This window comes from Fistularia commersonii, chromosome 21 (genome assembly GCF_037954325.1).
Source record: "Fistularia commersonii isolate RoL2024-O1a breed Wild chromosome 21, RoL_Fcom_v1.0, whole genome shotgun sequence".
NCBI lineage: Eukaryota > Metazoa > Chordata > Actinopteri > Syngnathiformes > Fistulariidae > Fistularia > Fistularia commersonii.
The window spans coordinates 5,047,440-5,065,125 of NC_141304.1; the positions used below are offsets into that span (position 1 = coordinate 5,047,440).

Below are 17,686 nucleotides of genomic sequence, written 5' to 3' on the forward strand. Positions count from 1 at the left end.
ACGAATCGAGATGTGAGCTTTCACAAGTAACCTCTACCAAAGGTAGCGTCACTCAAATATATATGAATGGTTACAAAGTCACACAAAGATCCAACTGCTTATCAATTTTTGTTTGGTTTAAACAAAACACTCAGTAGCTTTCATATTGTCACCCTCTTAAAATAATCGCCTAAGTCATTTTTTTAGATTACTCAGGAAACACAAAAAAACGAACCATTTGACACACTCTTGACATAGGCAATTTCTACTAAAGGGAGAGATTGGCACAATCTGTTTAACGGAGGATTTTGCCAGAGATGGTCATCATCATGAGACGATTTAGGCAAAAAAACATTTTTGTTTCATAAATGACCTAGGCGATTATTCTAAGAGGGTGAAGATATACATAATAATAGTCATACTCAGCCACTTCACCTGTCTGTTTTCGATTATCACTGCACCACAGCGGCGTTCGTTTGTTAGTAGGAGCACACCAGCGCCACCGTCTGTAAAGTGCATGTACCTGCATTGAATTGAGAGAATGAAGTCCTTTCTCTATTGTCGGGTTTTGAATAGTAGTCAGAGACTGAAACGATCAATTGCATACTAAAGAATAAGCTGTTTTCTTCCCCCCTCTGTGTCACCGCTTTGATTCCCCGATTGTTTTTATCTCCTCGCCTTCTTTTCCTATCGACAAAATCGTTCACGATATTAACCCGGCATTACTTATGTGTGACTTTTAATTACGGTCCTCGCCCGCAACGTGATCTCAGCCGGTTCTCCACATACACCGCGGCTTGGTAAAGAAACCACCCATGTGCAGTACCCCGGTCAGCCATATCGGGCGCTATGGCCAAATTCTACATTATAACATACCACCGAAATGTCAACGGCAGAATTTTTAGGCGCCGATGAGATCAAACATTATTTTCTATGGAAGGAACCGCAGTATTGAGTAATTTTAAGCAATTATCTTGTGGCATACCACCCATAGTTTCATACGCGACACTGTTTTTTGTGATTTTAACATGAATGAAAAAATAAGGGGAGAATTTACGGGACAATATTATCACTCAAGGGGGCGCGTGGGACTCATGCAGAGCGATAGCGTGGAGACTCCGCAGGCTGGAGGCTCTGGGACCGTTGTTAGCGCATGCGCATTCGAAACGCCACACAGCCCGCGCCGGTGGTGAATGCAACAGCAAGAAATACAACTGCGTGATTTGGGCCAGACAGGCGGCGGAACCAGCGCCTCAAAGGGATTACAAATATACATATTTCAAACTAAACCGGACGAACAGTGGCTGGAGAACAGGTAGGAAGCAAAATGTGTCTTTCTCAGCTCTCGAGGGCTCATTACTCGTGTCATAGCAGGCGAGGTCTACCTTGTGGACGCATCAACAGCGTAGCTGGTGTGATGCCGCATGTCGGCTTCTTGAGTTCAAAACAAACGTGACGAATGTACAATATAGTTATATGTGTCTCCGTGCGCCCTATGTTAGCCCCCCGCGTAATGACTGGCGTCTGTCACGAACGCCGTTTTAAGTTGTTTTTCTTTGTTCTCGGCGTTTCACTTTGGGAAGTTAAATGGTCGGCATTTCCACGCCGTTTGCCCGCCGCACTAAAAGTACGAAGGCCTAGCGTGAGGCCTTGCTCAATGTTTGACTGACAGCTATTGGGCCAATCCGATGGTTAGATCCCGCCTCTAATAGGCCCTCTCCACCAATTACGTTGGCGCTAATGAAGTTTTTTTTCGCGCTACGCCTACTGGTTATAAAACACCGGACAATAAAGTGTCACGTCTTGGCTCAGGTGGCAGTTCGTAGTGATCTCGACCCGCCAAGAGATCCTATGTTGACGTGATTAAAGCGATTACATTCAAGATATTGGCAAATGAATCCGTTGATTGCCATTTTACCTTTGATCTGGGTTTATATCAGGAAACGGTTCAATAAATGACAGAACTCGTAGTTTCCTCCATGTAGGCTATGTGTAATCGTGTGTCCTATGCTAATGGCATCGGTAGCTCGGATTGTGTTTATCGCGGTCCTGTCTGGATCCGTTATTTATTCTGGACTTTCAAACCCTTGCAGTTCCACCCTGGTCTCATTCAGCATTTTGCAGAAAATGACACCGCTCCACCCCTTGGGGTCGCGTCATATCTTCGGCCGTAACACGCCATTCTTTTAACGCATGTTTCCGCCGTCTCCTATTGTGTCTGTGCTCGGAAACGGTTGGCCGGCAAACACGTGGGCCGACAAGTGTGAAGATATCCGGTTTGTGGGTCGTGCTGAGACGTTAGCTCCTGTCTGCTTGGAGGTGGACCCAATCCCCCGAACAAATGAAGATGTAGTGTTATTTCATGAATCTATTTCTCAGTTCCGATCGTTGCATTTGATGGTTTATAAGTCGGCCCTATCCTGCTCTGATGGACGAGGCACTGTCACGGGGAGAATATTGCTCTTCGCTGTAACAGACTGGACTATCTTCCTCCATCACACTCTCGATGAGGACTGTAGTGTTGAAAATTCTCATATGTTTAAGTTTTTTATGAGTTTGCATAACTTAGGGAATTAATGCATGACAAATATGCTACCAAGGAGAAATATCCTAAGGTACATCATCCCCTTCCACTGCACCAGTGGGTGTATACATTAAGAAATTATGATGTTACCTCTGCAGTGTGATCTGAATCACCCCACCTTTGTGATCATTCCCCATAAATGAGATATTAGTAAGCTATGGCTCTCTGTAGTGAGAACAAAGAATGGCATGTTTAATTTCTAGCAACATCACTGGTGTCAATCCAACTTACTAGTGTGATCATTAAACATCTCCCAGGACACATTTCACCACCATTGCGGACATGGCTCACCTCAGAATAGCAGTTCTCCTTGCTGTACACTGTAATGTATCATGTTACATCATGTGAAAACTTCACACCAAACAGATAAAAAAATGATAGGAGTGCGTTTTTAAAAACATTATTATTTAGATGGGGTGCAGTATTAGTTACTTATTTGCCTTTATACACAAAACCTGCTAGTCATTGTCAGAGTCTGAATGTGCTTCTTTTTGTAGTATCTAAAATTATGATCGATGACCTTGCTGTCCAACCAGACATGAACCATTGCTAATAGTCATTGCCAATGGGCAAAGGTTTATTTTGCCAAACTCATGATGGATAGAAAGGCAATGACTAATCTAATTCATTGCTGGAAATGAGAGCAAATTAAGGCATGGCCTGTTATGATTGAAATTACCTGAACATTAGCAAATATCAGAAAGTGATAATTTAAAAAAATATTTAAGTGACTGAAATAATATAGAAGTTAGCATCATGATGAATCTTATTGAAATTCCAGTTAGAGGGTTTCAAACTAGTTTTGATATACTGGGGGACACAGTTAATTTGTTGTGTATCTGACAGAACATTTTCCTGACATAAGTAGATAAGATAATATTTATAGATATCTAAATAGTTGATAAACATAATTACCAATTTCTTTTTGATATTCCCCAACCCTATATCAGAACTACTTTATTGATATTAGAATTAAGAAAAGTCTTATGGCTTTAGTTTTATTAGTATGTTTATGGTTTGTGTTTGTATGTGTGTACAGGAAGGGAGCCTTGATGTGGGCAGTATGAGTAAGACGCCCCCTAACAGAAGAGGGATTACATTTGAGGTGGGAGCTCAGCTTGAGGCTAGAGACAGCCTCAAAAACTGGTGAGTCATGGCCTCATTCATTCCACTACATCCCTGAAGCTGTTCATTCTTTCCACCCTGTCACTTAGATCTATACATTCTCTCTTCGCAGGACTTAAATTAAGCCACTGTGTATTTTCGTTAAATGTAAAAGATAGATAGAAAAGATCTTTATGTTTGTTTTTCTTTCCCCCCATATCACTGCTCCCACCCAGTAGACACTTAAGTGCACTTAAGTTGGTACCAAAGATGCCTGACTCCAGAGTGCTCATGAGCAACCAGACAATGAATGTGACTGTTGTGTTATGAATAATTGATGTTGGGTGTATCCAAATCATAGTCGGCCAGAATGAATCCAAAATGTCAGCAGCAGAGAAGCAGATTCACATGTGAAACATGCTAAGTCTTGAATAAACACTGCATTACTGGGGTGTCGCTCAAAAACCCTTGATTTCCAGTTTTTTTTTTACCATTTCATTTACCAATCTGTTTAAAATATCATCCAGATTCCATTGTTTTTCTGAATCTTGTGATTGAACAGCACGCACATATTGTAATGAAAAATTATAACTTATCATTATTAACAATTACAGCTAATTGTTTTACTCCTAACTTTTTCAACCAATAGTGTTGTTTCTGTGCAGAGGAAACCAAAAATGCAGGCAATATGAAATAGTACTTAGTTCATTTTCAAATAGTAACTTGGTAGGTATTAATTGAGTTCTTTTTTAGTATTGTTCATGTCTACTTTTTTGTGAATTTGTTGAAATACTTTCGAGCTATTTGATCATGCAGAATCATGTCGGACTGGCTGATCAGCCATAGCAAGTTAGTACATGAGGAGATATTGTAAAATCACAAAGTTGAGAGATTTTGGTAAGGGAGTGTGCTAAAATGATGTTATGTCATCTGGTTATTTCTTACATCACCGGAACCATTTTATCTTTGTATCAGACATTCTTCTTGAGCAGAAACTGGGCTTCACAGCAGTAGCAGTGTGATATAAAACCGCTTGGTTAAAATGTGAAGGGCTGCCATTTACGAGTCGGTGATGAATGCAAAAATACCTGTATTTTTGGTATCTTTCTTGAAGGATATTTATTCTTTATGCAGGCCCTGAACTTTCTATTTTGCCCCCATGACTGAATTCTGTTTGGTGTGTTCATGCGCGTAATTTTGGGCTAAACTGAGGCAGTGATCTGGTAGTTGATTTTTCCTCTTTCCCCTTTCTATTTGCTGCCAATCCCAAACAGGGAAATGAGTATTTCCTTTGCATAAGCCAACTTTGAGTACAGCTTACATGTACTATTACCTGGCCTAATCTCATAAAATACCAAGTCTCCTGTCATTTCCCCCGTCTGATAATTTAGAGTCTGCCATCACAGACCAAAGTTTTTAAATCATGTCTCTCCACCTTTGCATTTCTGGCATCTTAGTTGAAGTCTGGAGTATAAATATTGTAAATTGTTTTATTTTAGTTGTGTAATAAACTCATCCACCTGCTAATTTTGCCGCAACTATACAGGAAAGTCACTGTGTAGCGCAAGTCAAAATTTGAACTTTAGAAGCTTTTTTTTTTTTATGACCCCACTGCATCAGATTTTTACTTGTATGCATATTTTTCTTCTGGATAAGGCCTGGTTGATTTCAGGTTTGCACTGAATGCATGAAAGAGGCTTTTGAGTGTTGTTGTAGCTCTGTGTTCTCTGCGCAGCTCCCTCAGACTTCAGTGACCCACATCTTGTAACAAGCTCCAGGGATAGTGGTTCTTTCATACAACCTCCTCTTGGTAGAAATTGCAGTCAGATCAGCTGACCGGGTCAATGTACAGTATGTAGACACAGGGCTTATATTCCACTACTTATTCATATATTCTGGGGTTAATAACAGCGGTGAATCTGTAATAACACTTGAGCGGTTTCCAGTGTCACAGTATATCATGTTTAAATATATTTGCGAATGGACCTTTTCTTAAATTTGTAAATTGCATCCATAGTTTGAAAATTATTGGTCCCAATTATGCCAAGCATATTATCACTCTCAATACCTTTCAATGATAATGCAATATCTTAACTACAACACCTGCATATTCACCATGTTGAATAAATAGCCTATGTTCATCTGGCAAAAAGTATTCCCTGCCTCATAAATCATTGAGAATCTGCCATATTATACTGATTTTATTTCATTTTTTTTCCCCTTGCAGGTATGCAGCCAACATCGAGAAGATCGACTATGACGATGAAAAAGTACTAATCCATTATCGTCAGTGGAGCCACCGTTACGACGAGTGGTTTGATTGGACAAGTCCCTACCTGAGACCTGTGGAAAGGATCCAGCTGAGGCGGCAGGGCCTGCATGACGACGCTCCCGTACCTGTAAGTTTAAGGAAACTTTGTCGTCTTTGATACAAAGGCTGCCCCTCCACCACAGTTATTTGTCAGTTCATCACTTGTGAGATAAGTTGATTTACAAACTGCAGAAATTGAAGACCAGCCTCTTTCAGTTCAATGTTAGGAGCAATTTCACTGCATACACTTCAAGGATGCACTGATCAGTTTCCAGAAATTAACATCTCTGTTCCCCCCGACAGGGTTTTCATGTGAATGATAAGGTCCTAGCCAGCTGGTCTGACTGCCGTTTCTACCCCGCTAAGGTCATTTCAGTCAATAAAGATGGTGGGTATTTACAGCTTGAATATGTTTTAAGTACAGTAACCATTGAATTAGTTACTTCGTTAATGTGATTTTAAAACATTGGCCATTGAAGAAATCTGATCATTTTTAAGGGCTGAAATGATACCTGCACCAGGCATTTTGACTGTAACACAGTGTTCGGTTGTCATGTTAAATTGAGATGCAAGTTGCTCTCTAATAATTGGTATAATGATAATAATAGTAATGCGTTTTATTTAGGCGCCTTATTCGACACTCGAGGTCACTGCATAGACATATAGAGATTTAAAAGAAACAATCGATATAAAACTAATAAAAGTGTTAGGATTTTAGTCAGATTTTCTTTCACACTTTATCAACTTGCACAAATAAAAGCTCCATCAGAAGCAGGACTGCAAAAATCTGAATAGGAAACTCTTTCATACAAATATTGAATCTAAAACTTTTTAACTAAGATCCTGAATATTTGCAAAAAATTCAATTGTAACCTCATATAATTACTTCCACCGGTATCATTTGCATGTTCTTTCCCCCCACTGTCATCCAGTCAAAAAAAACAAATGTCCATAATTTGGTGATTTTTACCATTTCGGCACACAAGCTTCAAAGTTGTCGTCCAAGCTGCCATTTTGATACATTTGTGATTCACCCCCCACCCCCCACTTGTAAAAAAAAAAGTTACTTTGAGGCTATGATGTCTAACGTCTATTTAATGATACACCTAATTTTAAGGAATGTAAAATTTTGTAATCTTATTAATGACTACATTTATGGATGTAGTGACAGAGGATATGAAGGTAGTTGGTGTGAGAGAGGAAGATACAGAGAATAGGGTTAGATGGAGAAAGTTGACTCGCTGTGGCGACCCCTGACGGGAAAAGCCGAAAGAAGAAGAAGAAGAAGAAGATTAATGACTACATTTATCCACCATTGTATCTGGTGTTTTTCAAACCATGACCCCTTCAAATCAAGAAATATCCCTTTTTTTAAGCATAAGTAACAACAATAACAATGTAGAGTACCGGTGTGACGTCGTATTTGGCAGGGATCATCTAGCACTTGTGTAATGCACTGTTTTCACTGACTTGTGGTCCTTGCTTTTTCAGCCTCCTACACTGTGAAGTTCTATGATGGTGTCATTCAAACAGTGAAAGGGATCCACGTGAAGCCTTTTATCAAAGAGGTACATGTCATTAGTGATCTTAACTCCATAATTGGCCCTGCAGTGTATATTTTATATTTGTCAGTTGTCTCATAGGCACCGTTTTTTTTTTGTTTTTGTTTTTACTTCCTCTTGCTCTCATTTATATTTTTGACTTACTCTTGCTCTCGTTTTTAATTTTCGATCTCTACCTTGCTTATATACAGAGAGGTGGAGGAAAGTCTCGGCCCTCCGAGAGAAACATGGTTAGAAGAGTCCATAACCGCAGAGACAGGAGACCTCAGGAGAATGGTGGTCCCAAGAACAAGCGGGCCAGACGCAGTACCTCTGACCAGGAGGATGAGAGCAATAGCGAAGATGAGGAGCACGAAGCACGCATGGTAGATGTGAACAATAAGAAGGCAAAGTGCAAGCTAGACACTATGCCTGCTATCAAACAGGATGAGGACACGTCAGACCAAACTGACCAGAAGAAGCCGAAGCCCAAGGACAAAGAAAAGGGTGCAGGACTTTCAAATGGTGTGAAACAGGAGGAAGATAATGAGCAAAGTGAAGAAAAATGTCACATAAATGGCAAAGTGAAAAAGGAGGTGGAGGTGGAGCAGAGTGCAACAAAGCCATATTCAGAGTCACCCAAGCCATACACAGATGTGCCCAGTCAGACGGAGCAGGTATCTGTTACCATGACAGCCATGGAATCAAATGGAGTTGTGGAGCAGAAGCCACCCACCCAGTCAGAAGGCTCTCAGCCTGCAGTGGATGTGCCTCCTCCTCCTCCCGTGAAACGTAAGCTCATGAAATAGTTATCCCTTTTTTGCATTCATGAAAATCACGCTGAAGATGAGTGAGAAATAAAAACAATGTTCTGTAAAGTATATAAAGTTCTATGCTGTATCAGAGTGACCAGGGCTGCAACAAATCTTGAAGGACAGCAATGATGTGCTCCCTGAAACTGAAAACTCACATGTCTAAATTTACTGAATTGAAAGCTCTATCGAAAAGGGAAAAATTTAATTAAATTATTCTAAAAGTTTTTCAAAATTAAAGCTATTCAGAGTGGTTAAAGAGAATAAGTTTCTGTCAAGACAGCAAGTATTACTTTATTGTCCAGGAAGACTATCTTCAGGAAAGATTGGGAGCCCTTGAATTAAGTGTTAATTGTATAAAAACAAAAGGTGGAATAAGACTTACCTATATAAATGATTCTTGTCATTGCTAGCGGTAAGGAAGCAAGGTTTCCACAACCCCAACAGATTCAGCAGAGAACCATGTGAGTTGATCCCTTCTGCATTTTCTGTCATGATACAAAACACATCTCCCCTACAGTTTCAAACTTCACTTATGTTGTTTCTTCTTTTAGTGTACAGAGTTATCAAAAACCAGCCACCTCCCGTCCTGTCCATCAATCTTGACCATAACCCGTTCAAGTGCAGCGCTCCTGGCTGCACCAAGTCATTCCGTAAGGCCAAGCTGCTGCACTACCACATGAAATATTACCATGGTGAGGAGCCACCGCCCGAGGCAGAGTGCAGTCCCAATCGCTGCGTCCAAACCAGGGCCTCGGAGAAACAGACTCCTTCCAGTTTGGATGCCCCGAAGCGAAGGCGAACAATCTCTGCTCCTATGCGTGAGTTGGTTTCCATTTTATTTTGTTTCAATCGAACAGAGAAGGAGAAATCTTCAAAAAATCATGCAGCATTAAAATGGGCAACATGCTGCATCATTTTGTCCTAGAGCCTCTTTGCAAATACGTTTCATGGAGCAAACACCTTTCAGTCCTTATAAAAAATCTCAACAATGGAAATGGGGGACAGATGAACATATCAAGTCTAAATGTCAATTCAAAGTCTTTTTACACAAAGAACCAAATGCATAGAATGTCTTTGGAAATTGCTCCTCTCTTGTGGAAAATAAAACGTTTTGCATACGGTGTTTCCACAGACTCTGTAGCTGCCACAGCTCTCTGCGGTGATGTGAAGGCCACAGTCAGGCGAACGTCTGCCCCTTCCTCTGTCACGACCCAGAGCCATCAGCAGAGGGCACTCCTGAGGGAGAAATGCAAGGAAAATCAGCTGGACAGAAATGGTTGCCAACAGCAGGATAAAGACTTGGACAAGAGTGGCTTTAATATTGGTCAGTAACAATCAAAGACAAGGTGTTAATTCGTCTGTTTGATGGTCTTTCGCACTCATGAACCAGAAATAGAAGTGTGTTGTGTTTGCATACAAAATAGTGGCATGTAGCTTTAACTGGTCTAACAGAGCTGTTAAGTTACTGTGACTTAATGATCCCCAGGTTCAGTTAAAGACAAACTGAAGGACAAACCAAAACAGAAGGACTTTCTACGCATTAAACTAAAGAAGCGAAAGAAGAAAAAAAAGGCAAAATCTGGTAAGAATTGGTCCTGGGAATCAAGATGAATATCTGCTTCTGTGCATGTGCATTGACTGCGACATTTTGGGAATGGCTGGGCTGCAATGCAAAAAGCACTTCATTCACCCCTCGTGGTGTGGTGGCTGAGCCTCTGTGTGTGAGAAAAGTATTCCATCTGTTGCTGGCCCCTGTCATCATACATTTTGTCAATCAAATCATTTCTACATTAATAGTGGTTAGTGGATTAATGGCTTGGTTTTTCTATGGCAAATCTGTTGATGAGAGGCAACACTTATTGTGCAATATATTAACTAAAAAACCCATCACAGTTATTTCTTGTTTGTAGTCAAGCTGATGAGACTTGCATGCACTCAGGTGTACAAATAGTCTACCTTCCACATACTAGTTATTTTTCACAATTTAAAGACCATTGAGATTGGAAATAATGAAACCAAAGTGGTTGAAGTGGTTGGCTGTCCTTGAGTCTCTAATATATATAATTTATATATATATATATTTTTTTTTTTAATTTTGTTATGCCACTTTGTAACTTCCTGATGGGCATTTGTTTGGACACTTTCAAAGCTGACATTTTTTTCTGCGTCTGCTTCCCCCCCTTCCCTGTATTAACAGACTACACAGGTAGTGAGGAGAATATTGACATCTCAGTATTGGGTCTTCCGTCCAAATTGAATTTGCCAGTCAAAACCCCCCCCTCACACAATCACAAGCCTGAGGCCTACCCCAGCAGGCCCGGACACAGCTACTCAGAGCAGATAAATGTGGATGGTGGGTATCTAATCGTATACGTTGTTGTGCGTGTGCGTGTGCGTGCGTGCGTGCGCGCACAGCTTCCTCTCCTTTCATTGCTTAGTCCATTGTGTTTATTTTTGTCTGATCTGCATCACACCTGGTGTTTTGTCCAATTGTTGCTCACATCTTTACATGCTGAAAATAGCTTTAAGCTGTCACGGGGAATGTCTATGCTTTTTGATTCAATGCTAATCCGCTGTTTGCTGATACGGCTTGCTTTATCTTGTAATGCACATACATGTTTTAATACTTAAAGCAGTAGTTCAGTCACTTGAAAAAAAGTCAATAAAATATAACCTTACATAGGTTGTACATTGTCAAGATAAAGTCCCTTTAAGTTCTTACCAAGAATATCACGTTGCTTGGTTTATCCCTGTTTCTGTAGATGACGATAGCATCAGTGACTGGTCCACTGACAGCTGTGGCTGGAGTGACGATGACTATGGTGTTGATTTGGATATCACAACACCACCTTTGAGTCTGGACTCTGGTGCTATGGATACCAATGACCAAGAGCTAGTACGATGTATCTGTGAGGTGGAGGAAGAGAATGACTTCATGATCCAGGTCGTTTGTTTATTTTTTTTAATGCTATTTCCCTACAGCACAATGTGTGTATACCTTGGTTTTTGACTATGGTTTTATTTGTGCCTGGCTCAGTGTGAAGATTGTCTGTGCTGGCAGCATGGCACCTGCATGGGTCTACTGGAAGACAATGTTCCTGACAGATACTCGTGTTACATCTGCAGAGACCCACCAGGTGAGGGGAGAGGTCAATTTTCAACTCAAACAACAATGGGAGAAAACCAGGATGTCTTTGGGTGGTGTTCTGAGGAGTCATTCAAGATTTTTACATGAGATCAGTTATTATTAAAGCAATTACAATGTGATTAAGTAATTGCTTTATCAGCTATATTCAAAGTAACATTAATACAACAAATACTAAAATTAGAGTCCCTGGGGCTGTGCCAAAGGACGCGACTCATAGAATCATGTGTATTTTTAAACTTAACATTGCTGAGGTATTTATGAAAGAGCTGGTACTTGGGGTTTGTTCCTCTATCAGTGTACTGCGGAAGCAATGTTTGTAAGCAAGTATCATGAAATGAGGCCGGCCACTAAAAGCCAGTTGAGTGATGGTCAAATGCATTTGACCAGAGACATTCTATACATTGCAAGACCAGTCGAAGAAGATTTGCAGTAGACAATTGGTGGCATTACCAGGGAATGTGACGCGATCAGTAGCATTGCTCCGTGCTTAGATTGGATGGGCTGGATATTACTGATGTTGTTCAGGGCAATTTGGCACAAACCAGATAATTGAGTCAGTATGAAACTTTAAAGAGATCTGCCTCATCAATCACAACATGGTATCAGACAGATTTTGTGAGTGATTTAAATTGATTTAAGTTGAATATAGATTTTTTGCATTGATGGACTGACATCTCATATATTACCTTTTCAATGGGCTATGTCATGAATCATGTTAATGTTTTAATGACCACTGCTTTTAATTTGATCAAACCGTCAGAAGAATACTCAAGAATAAGAATTAAGGGGGATCAATATTTCTTGTCACAGGATGTCTATAGAGTAGAACAGAGTTTAGTTGACGAGATACCCATCTCTCATAACCGCTACATTGTTTTTGAATCATTTGGAAAGTCCTAAAGAAAATATGTCGTTAAAGCATAAGACCCTAGTTGAAGGCTCATTCAGTCACAATGGAACATACTTAACAGTAATTGTAAGTATCTGAATTTTTAGTATGCCAAGTGTTTTTATATATGTCTGTGTGTGCATGCATGTGTGTGTAAACAAATTTGATGACCCAAAATTTCCCATGGCTACATGCTTGCATACACATTTGTTTTTTCACAAAGGGGCAATGCAGGATTCATAATGTAAGAAGTTTTTGGTGTTTAACCTGATGGCCTTTCGTAGAGGAAAATCAACACCATAGACTACCGTTCAGCATTGCAATCCAACAATCTGCACACATGACCATTTTTCTTGTAATATCCTGATTATTCACAGGTCAGAGGCAAAGTCTGCGCTACTGGTATGACCGCGAATGGTTGAGCAATGGACACATGTATGGTCTCTCCTTCCTGGAAGAAAACTACTCGCACCAAAATGCAAAGAAGATCACCACCACACACCAGCTGCTGGGAGACGTGCATCACGTTGTAGAGGTCCTCAATGGACTGCAGCTGAAACTGAGCGTCTTACAGTTAGTACAGAAGGACTTCAAGGACATAAATTGCAGCTATTTTTTTTAGTCATTGCTCGATAGAAATTGAAAACCTGAGCCAGCTGTGTTTTTTTGTTTCGTTTTTTGAATGTGTCCACAAATTGTTCTAATCCATGAAAAATTCCTCCTTTAGGAACAACAGTCACCCTGACCTTCAGCTGTGGTGCCAGCCCTGGAAGCAGGCAGAGAGGCCCCTGGGTTGCTCTGACTCCTGTCGGAACAGTGATGCAGCTCCTTCTCCTGCGACTCTCGAGGAGGACATGAGTCGGGGAGAGATTTTAATGTCCAACGCTCTACAGAAGCTGAGCCGCGCCGCTACAGCCGCCACCACCTCCTCACCCTGCTCCTCCTCCCCCTTCCCGTCTTTCCAAGACTCTTATATTACCAGCGAACATTGCTACCAGAAACCGCGGGCGTACTACCCAGCAGTTGAGCAGAGGCTGGTGGTGGAGACCCGCCAAGGCTCGGAGCTAGAGGACAGCATGAGAAGCACAGAGGAACTACTGGAGCGGGAGCAGCGCTACGGGAGCCTGCTGGAAACAGACAAGCCCAAATCAGTGGGCACCTTCAACAAGGTCAGACTTAAGCCATTCAAAAGTTGTAAAGTATGACATTTCAAGCAGCCTCATGTAGTAAACCCTGTGCTTTTTTGGGTTGATGTGCATCACTAGGTTTTGACAGGTGGCTTGTGGTCCCAGCCTGAGAGGAAGGAGGAGGTTGGCAGAGGTTCTGGAGAGGACACAAATAACTGCAGGCAGCATCAGCAGTGGCAGATCAACCTCCTTGATCACATCGATGCTGTTCAGGATGAGGTCTCACACAGGATGGACTTCATTGAGAGGGAGTTGGACGGTGAGGGTCTGCTGTCTATGATATAGACCAATAAATGATCTTAGTGACAATATAGCTAGGTCTGACCCAGTTGTTGTAGAAACGTGATCAGCAGTGTTAACCTTAAGCTCTTGTTTTCCTTGTGCTACTCAGTGCTGGAGAGCTGGCTGGACTACACTGGGGAACTTGAGCCCCCTGAACCTTTGGCCCGTCTGCCCCAGCTCAAGCATCGCATGAAGCGTCTGATGACACAGCTGGGAAAAGTACAGCAGATTGCTCTGTACAGCTCCACATGAGGGCGCCAGAGAACAGCAGCATGATGAAACTGGGGAGACGCTTAAGACGATATTGATGCAAGTGCCAGACTGATTGTCCAGATATCTGTGACCTAATGTCTGCTGCTGTCTCTCCTTTTAAAAGGTCCTTTGTGGTGGAATCTGATGCTACTGCCAGCTACTGTCATGTTGAAAACAACTATACGTGCACGTTTGGCGAGTCAGCCTCACAAATCAGGATTAAACACAAAAAGTAACCTCGTAAATGCAGGAGAAAATCTGCAGGACCAGATTACACGTGTTTCCCATGCAACTCCTAATGAACAACTTTAAAAATGCCTTTTGTCTGCGGTAAAGATTAAGGTTTACCTGACACCTTCAGTGCTCATTGCTTTATACACAGAAGCTTTACATTGGAATTGCAGACGAGTTCCGTAACATCCATGGCCTCTTTGCAATAGTTTTTGAACATGCTGTCCTAAAAGGTCACTGTTGTTGCATTACCAATAGTCCATATTGCAGTTTTGTCCACCCCCATGTCACATTTACCACATCCCTACTTCCATTACATAGATAGGCTTAATCCTTGGAATACACCCAGTATGAAATGGCACTTTACAAGACGTCTCCACTTATGATTTGCTCTATTTTCGACCGGTTCATGTTGGTTTTATCTACACTGTGAAGTTATTTTTGTCTGGAATCAAAAGCATCTTATTTTCGGCGTCATAAAATCTGAAATTTGACCTCTGTTCTGTCAGATTTAGTCGTTTCATTTTTGTGTTAATCAGTTCTGGAATACTTAATATCACCCTCAAGTCTGTGGTTTATTGCTTTGGCACTTCACCTTTGATTCACTGAACGCTGTACATGGACTTCTCTCCCTTAACCTCGCATCTTGTGCATATGTCAGTAACAAAAATTACCTAGACCTGTAAATGTATATATATTTTCTCGATTCAATTTCACTTGTTTATTTACAGTATTTTGGTTTGTTCGTAGATGTCATTCAAATGTGTTCCTTAAACATTCTCCAAATACAGATGTCGTATGCTACTGTACTGTGTCTGGCTTAGAAGCAGGGAAAATGTTAAACAATGCAAACAGATTTGTTGGTACATAAATAAACCATTGTTATTAATCGTTCTTTTCACATTCTTGGCCATTTCATTGTGTCTATTGGCGTGCAAGGAATCATGGCCCTTCTCACCTTGACCTGGAAGTCAAAGCCCCCAAAAAGTCAAGAAGTCCAGATAAGTTCTTGGTGTTACAAATGTTTTCTATAAGGCTGTCAAATACTCAGATTGACATCAGAAGTGGCAATACACTCCCTGGGAGTAATTGTTTAACGCTGCTCAGGCGAGGTGCCACTGAGTTAGGCATTCAAACTCCGAAAGATCCCGCTCCTCAAAACAGGTTGCACAGGGGAGCTGCAATGGAAGAGAGCACAGATTGAAATCGCCCTTTTTATAGGCGATTCGAACCGTTATGTAATCAGATTTAAATAAAAAATAACTTGATGGGAGCTCTAATCGTTTAATCCCCCATTTTTAAACATGATAGTGCATCTCTTGCATACAAAAAACACTGCAAAGAATATCGAGGCCACATCGTAATTCACTGTTTCGTTGCCGTTTGGGGTTATTGCCAAAAATCGATAAACAGAAATTACGCCTGTTGAAAATATTGCAATGATCTCACTTCGTTTTTCATCAAGTCATGCAAGGTAGCTTTTGCTTTTATATGTATTTATATAGAGAATCAGGATAAAACCAGCTGTGATAGATACCCGAGTTCTTCTCGGGGTCTGTCATTGCATTTTTGTTCAAGAAATAAATAGATAGCCCCATATACAAGATCTATTAGTGTGTTTCACTCATCGTGTCTTCTAAGGTCTCCGTTATTCACGCAGGAGTGAGACCTCTGTCTTTCTCAGGCGGCCTCTCGCTGGGGCTTCGTGTCGCCTCCTCTGATTGGCTGCTGCGCGGGAGCCTCCGACGCAGCGTAGTTCCGCCCAGGAGTCACATCGAAATACTAGTGGAAGCCGAGGAAGCGCAGGCTGTCGCAGTGTGTTGTACATTTACCGCTCAAAAAATATCCCCACCGCTCTTCGTATCCGACAAATTCACCCATAGTGGGATTGACGGAAACCGAACGGATACTTCTTTCATCGGCGAGGTGAGTTTTTAACCTGCATTTCCGCGATAACATCCACCCCCAACCCCCCTCCTCCATTTCTCAGTTACAGATGTGCTACAGGAGATTATCTCAGCTCGGAGGGTTTTCCAACCTCCTCTCGTTGCCGAATGGGGTTTTATTTTTTTAACATGAAGTGTCATTAGCAACAACACCCTGTTGATGTGTTATTTTTGAAACTCATACAATAAAAAACAACGTTTGAGACACGGTGGGGGGGGGGGGGGGGGGGGGGTTGCTCCAGCTTCGGAGGTGGGCCAGTTGGTGAAACTGCAGTTGGAATTAAATTGAGTTTATCAGACACCGGTGCGACAAAGCTACCCCCTCCCCTCCTTAGGATTGCTCTTCATCGCTACCATCGGTATCTCCCCCCCCCCTTACATAGAAAATATTAATTTAAAAAAAAAAAACGATCCGGGCATTAAAAAAAATAACCGAGCTGAAACTACCTGAATATTTCTCGTACACGTCGTCGAAACGCAGACGAGATTTCAGTTTCAGACCAAAAAATGATGTATCTTTTCTATCAAGCAAAGTGTTGCCATGGTAATGTCAAATTTTCAGGTAAACTCGGCGTAGAGTGCTATAAGATGTTTGTTGCTATCAAAAGGGTTTATTTTAGGGATTTATTTTTATCCAGTGAACCTTCAAATGGGCCCAAGGCTCAGTGTGTGAGACGCTCTGTCAGTGTCATTGGCTTTTTTTTACATATATTTTCCCAAAAAGTTCTTCAAATTGGTCTTGGCCGACCCATAATGTTCAATCAGACCAATCTTGCTGATTTATCTGCACTAGTCACAGACACACACACACACAAACACACACACACACACACATACAATGGACGACTCATGGTGGCCACATGAAGGTCACACAGGTGGGGGATGTAAGAGGGCGGCCCGTAAGAGGGAAATTACTTGTTGTCTTGTCACGTGTTCAGAAGGACATCATGGTCTGAGGAAAGAAAGAGAAAAAACAGAATGGCTTATGGTGAAATAAAGGTTGCACAGCTTATGATTGTGTTATAAGTGGACATAGATTGTCGCCTGTCTTAATCATGTGTTTTGTAGTCAGTGGCTTTTTCTTCAGGTGTTCTATCTCCCACAACCCCCCTCTCGAAGTGTCACGTGGTCAGCCTGACGTGGTTATTCAACAGCCAGACATTTGTATTTACTCATAACATTGTGGCCTAATGCCTTCATTGTTTAGGACAGTTGACACCGAAGGCTTTAGGTTGTTGTTTATGGCACTTTTGTTTTGAGCACACACAAAGGGCACGCAGAACTCATAGGTTTATTGCCGTATTGCCGGGTGATTATTATCCTGAAAAGCTTCAGCCTTGCTAAGGGGAGGGATGAAGGTTGTTTATTAAGCCAAAGTTGTGTTTGAGAGTGTTTAGAACTTTATTACAAATGAACG

The 17,686-nt window shown here is 41.4% G+C and overlaps 2 protein-coding genes across 6 annotated transcripts in view; both read left to right on the forward strand.

Annotated features, from left to right (window-relative positions):
- The first annotated feature begins 1,045 nt into the window (after positions 1 to 1,045).
- On the forward strand, positions 1,046 to 15,212 carry phf20a (PHD finger protein 20, a). Of its 4 annotated transcripts, XM_086168743.1 has the most exons (17): positions 1,140 to 1,294; positions 3,603 to 3,709; positions 5,895 to 6,066; positions 6,282 to 6,366; positions 7,470 to 7,546; positions 7,732 to 8,311; positions 8,745 to 8,795; positions 8,886 to 9,152; positions 9,467 to 9,658; positions 9,821 to 9,916; positions 10,532 to 10,687; positions 11,097 to 11,278; positions 11,372 to 11,471; positions 12,749 to 12,944; positions 13,099 to 13,540; positions 13,637 to 13,817; positions 13,950 to 15,212. In XM_086168743.1, the coding sequence occupies exons 2-17, from the start codon at positions 3,627 to 3,629 to the stop codon at positions 14,090 to 14,092; spliced, it is 3,003 nt and encodes a 1,000-aa protein (XP_086024869.1). In that variant the 5' UTR covers positions 1,140 to 1,294; positions 3,603 to 3,626; the 3' UTR covers positions 14,093 to 15,212. The 4 variants fall into 4 exon arrangements, with proteins under 4 accessions (XP_086024868.1, XP_086024870.1, XP_086024869.1 ...); XM_086168742.1 differs by lacking the exon at positions 3,603 to 3,709 and having other exon boundaries at positions 1,046 to 1,294; XM_086168745.1 differs by lacking the exon at positions 10,532 to 10,687 and having other exon boundaries at positions 1,141 to 1,294.
- Positions 15,213 to 16,105: 893 nt separating this feature from the next.
- ndrg3a (ndrg family member 3a) overlaps positions 16,106 to 17,686 on the forward strand; it is a 36,635-nt gene continuing 35,054 nt past the window's right edge. For both annotated transcript variants that reach the window (XM_086167767.1, XM_086167768.1), the window contains exon 1: positions 16,106 to 16,249. The gene's annotated coding sequence lies outside the window, so the exon portion shown is untranslated. The remainder of the gene's footprint in view (positions 16,250 to 17,686) is intronic.

What these genes read in the sequence shown, in the direction of transcription:
- phf20a (XM_086168742.1), top strand. Translation starts at nt 1,173, where the DNA reads ATGCAACAGCAAGAAATACAACTGCGTGATTTGGGCCAGACAGGCGGC. An exon ending in AGAGCAGATAAATGTGGATG is followed by an intron (nt 10,688 to 11,096) that starts GTGGGTATCTAA and finishes CTGTTTCTGTAG; the next exon opens with ATGACGATAGCATCAGTGAC. An exon ending in CATTGAGAGGGAGTTGGACG is followed by an intron (nt 13,818 to 13,949) that starts GTGAGGGTCTGC and finishes TGTGCTACTCAG; the next exon opens with TGCTGGAGAGCTGGCTGGAC.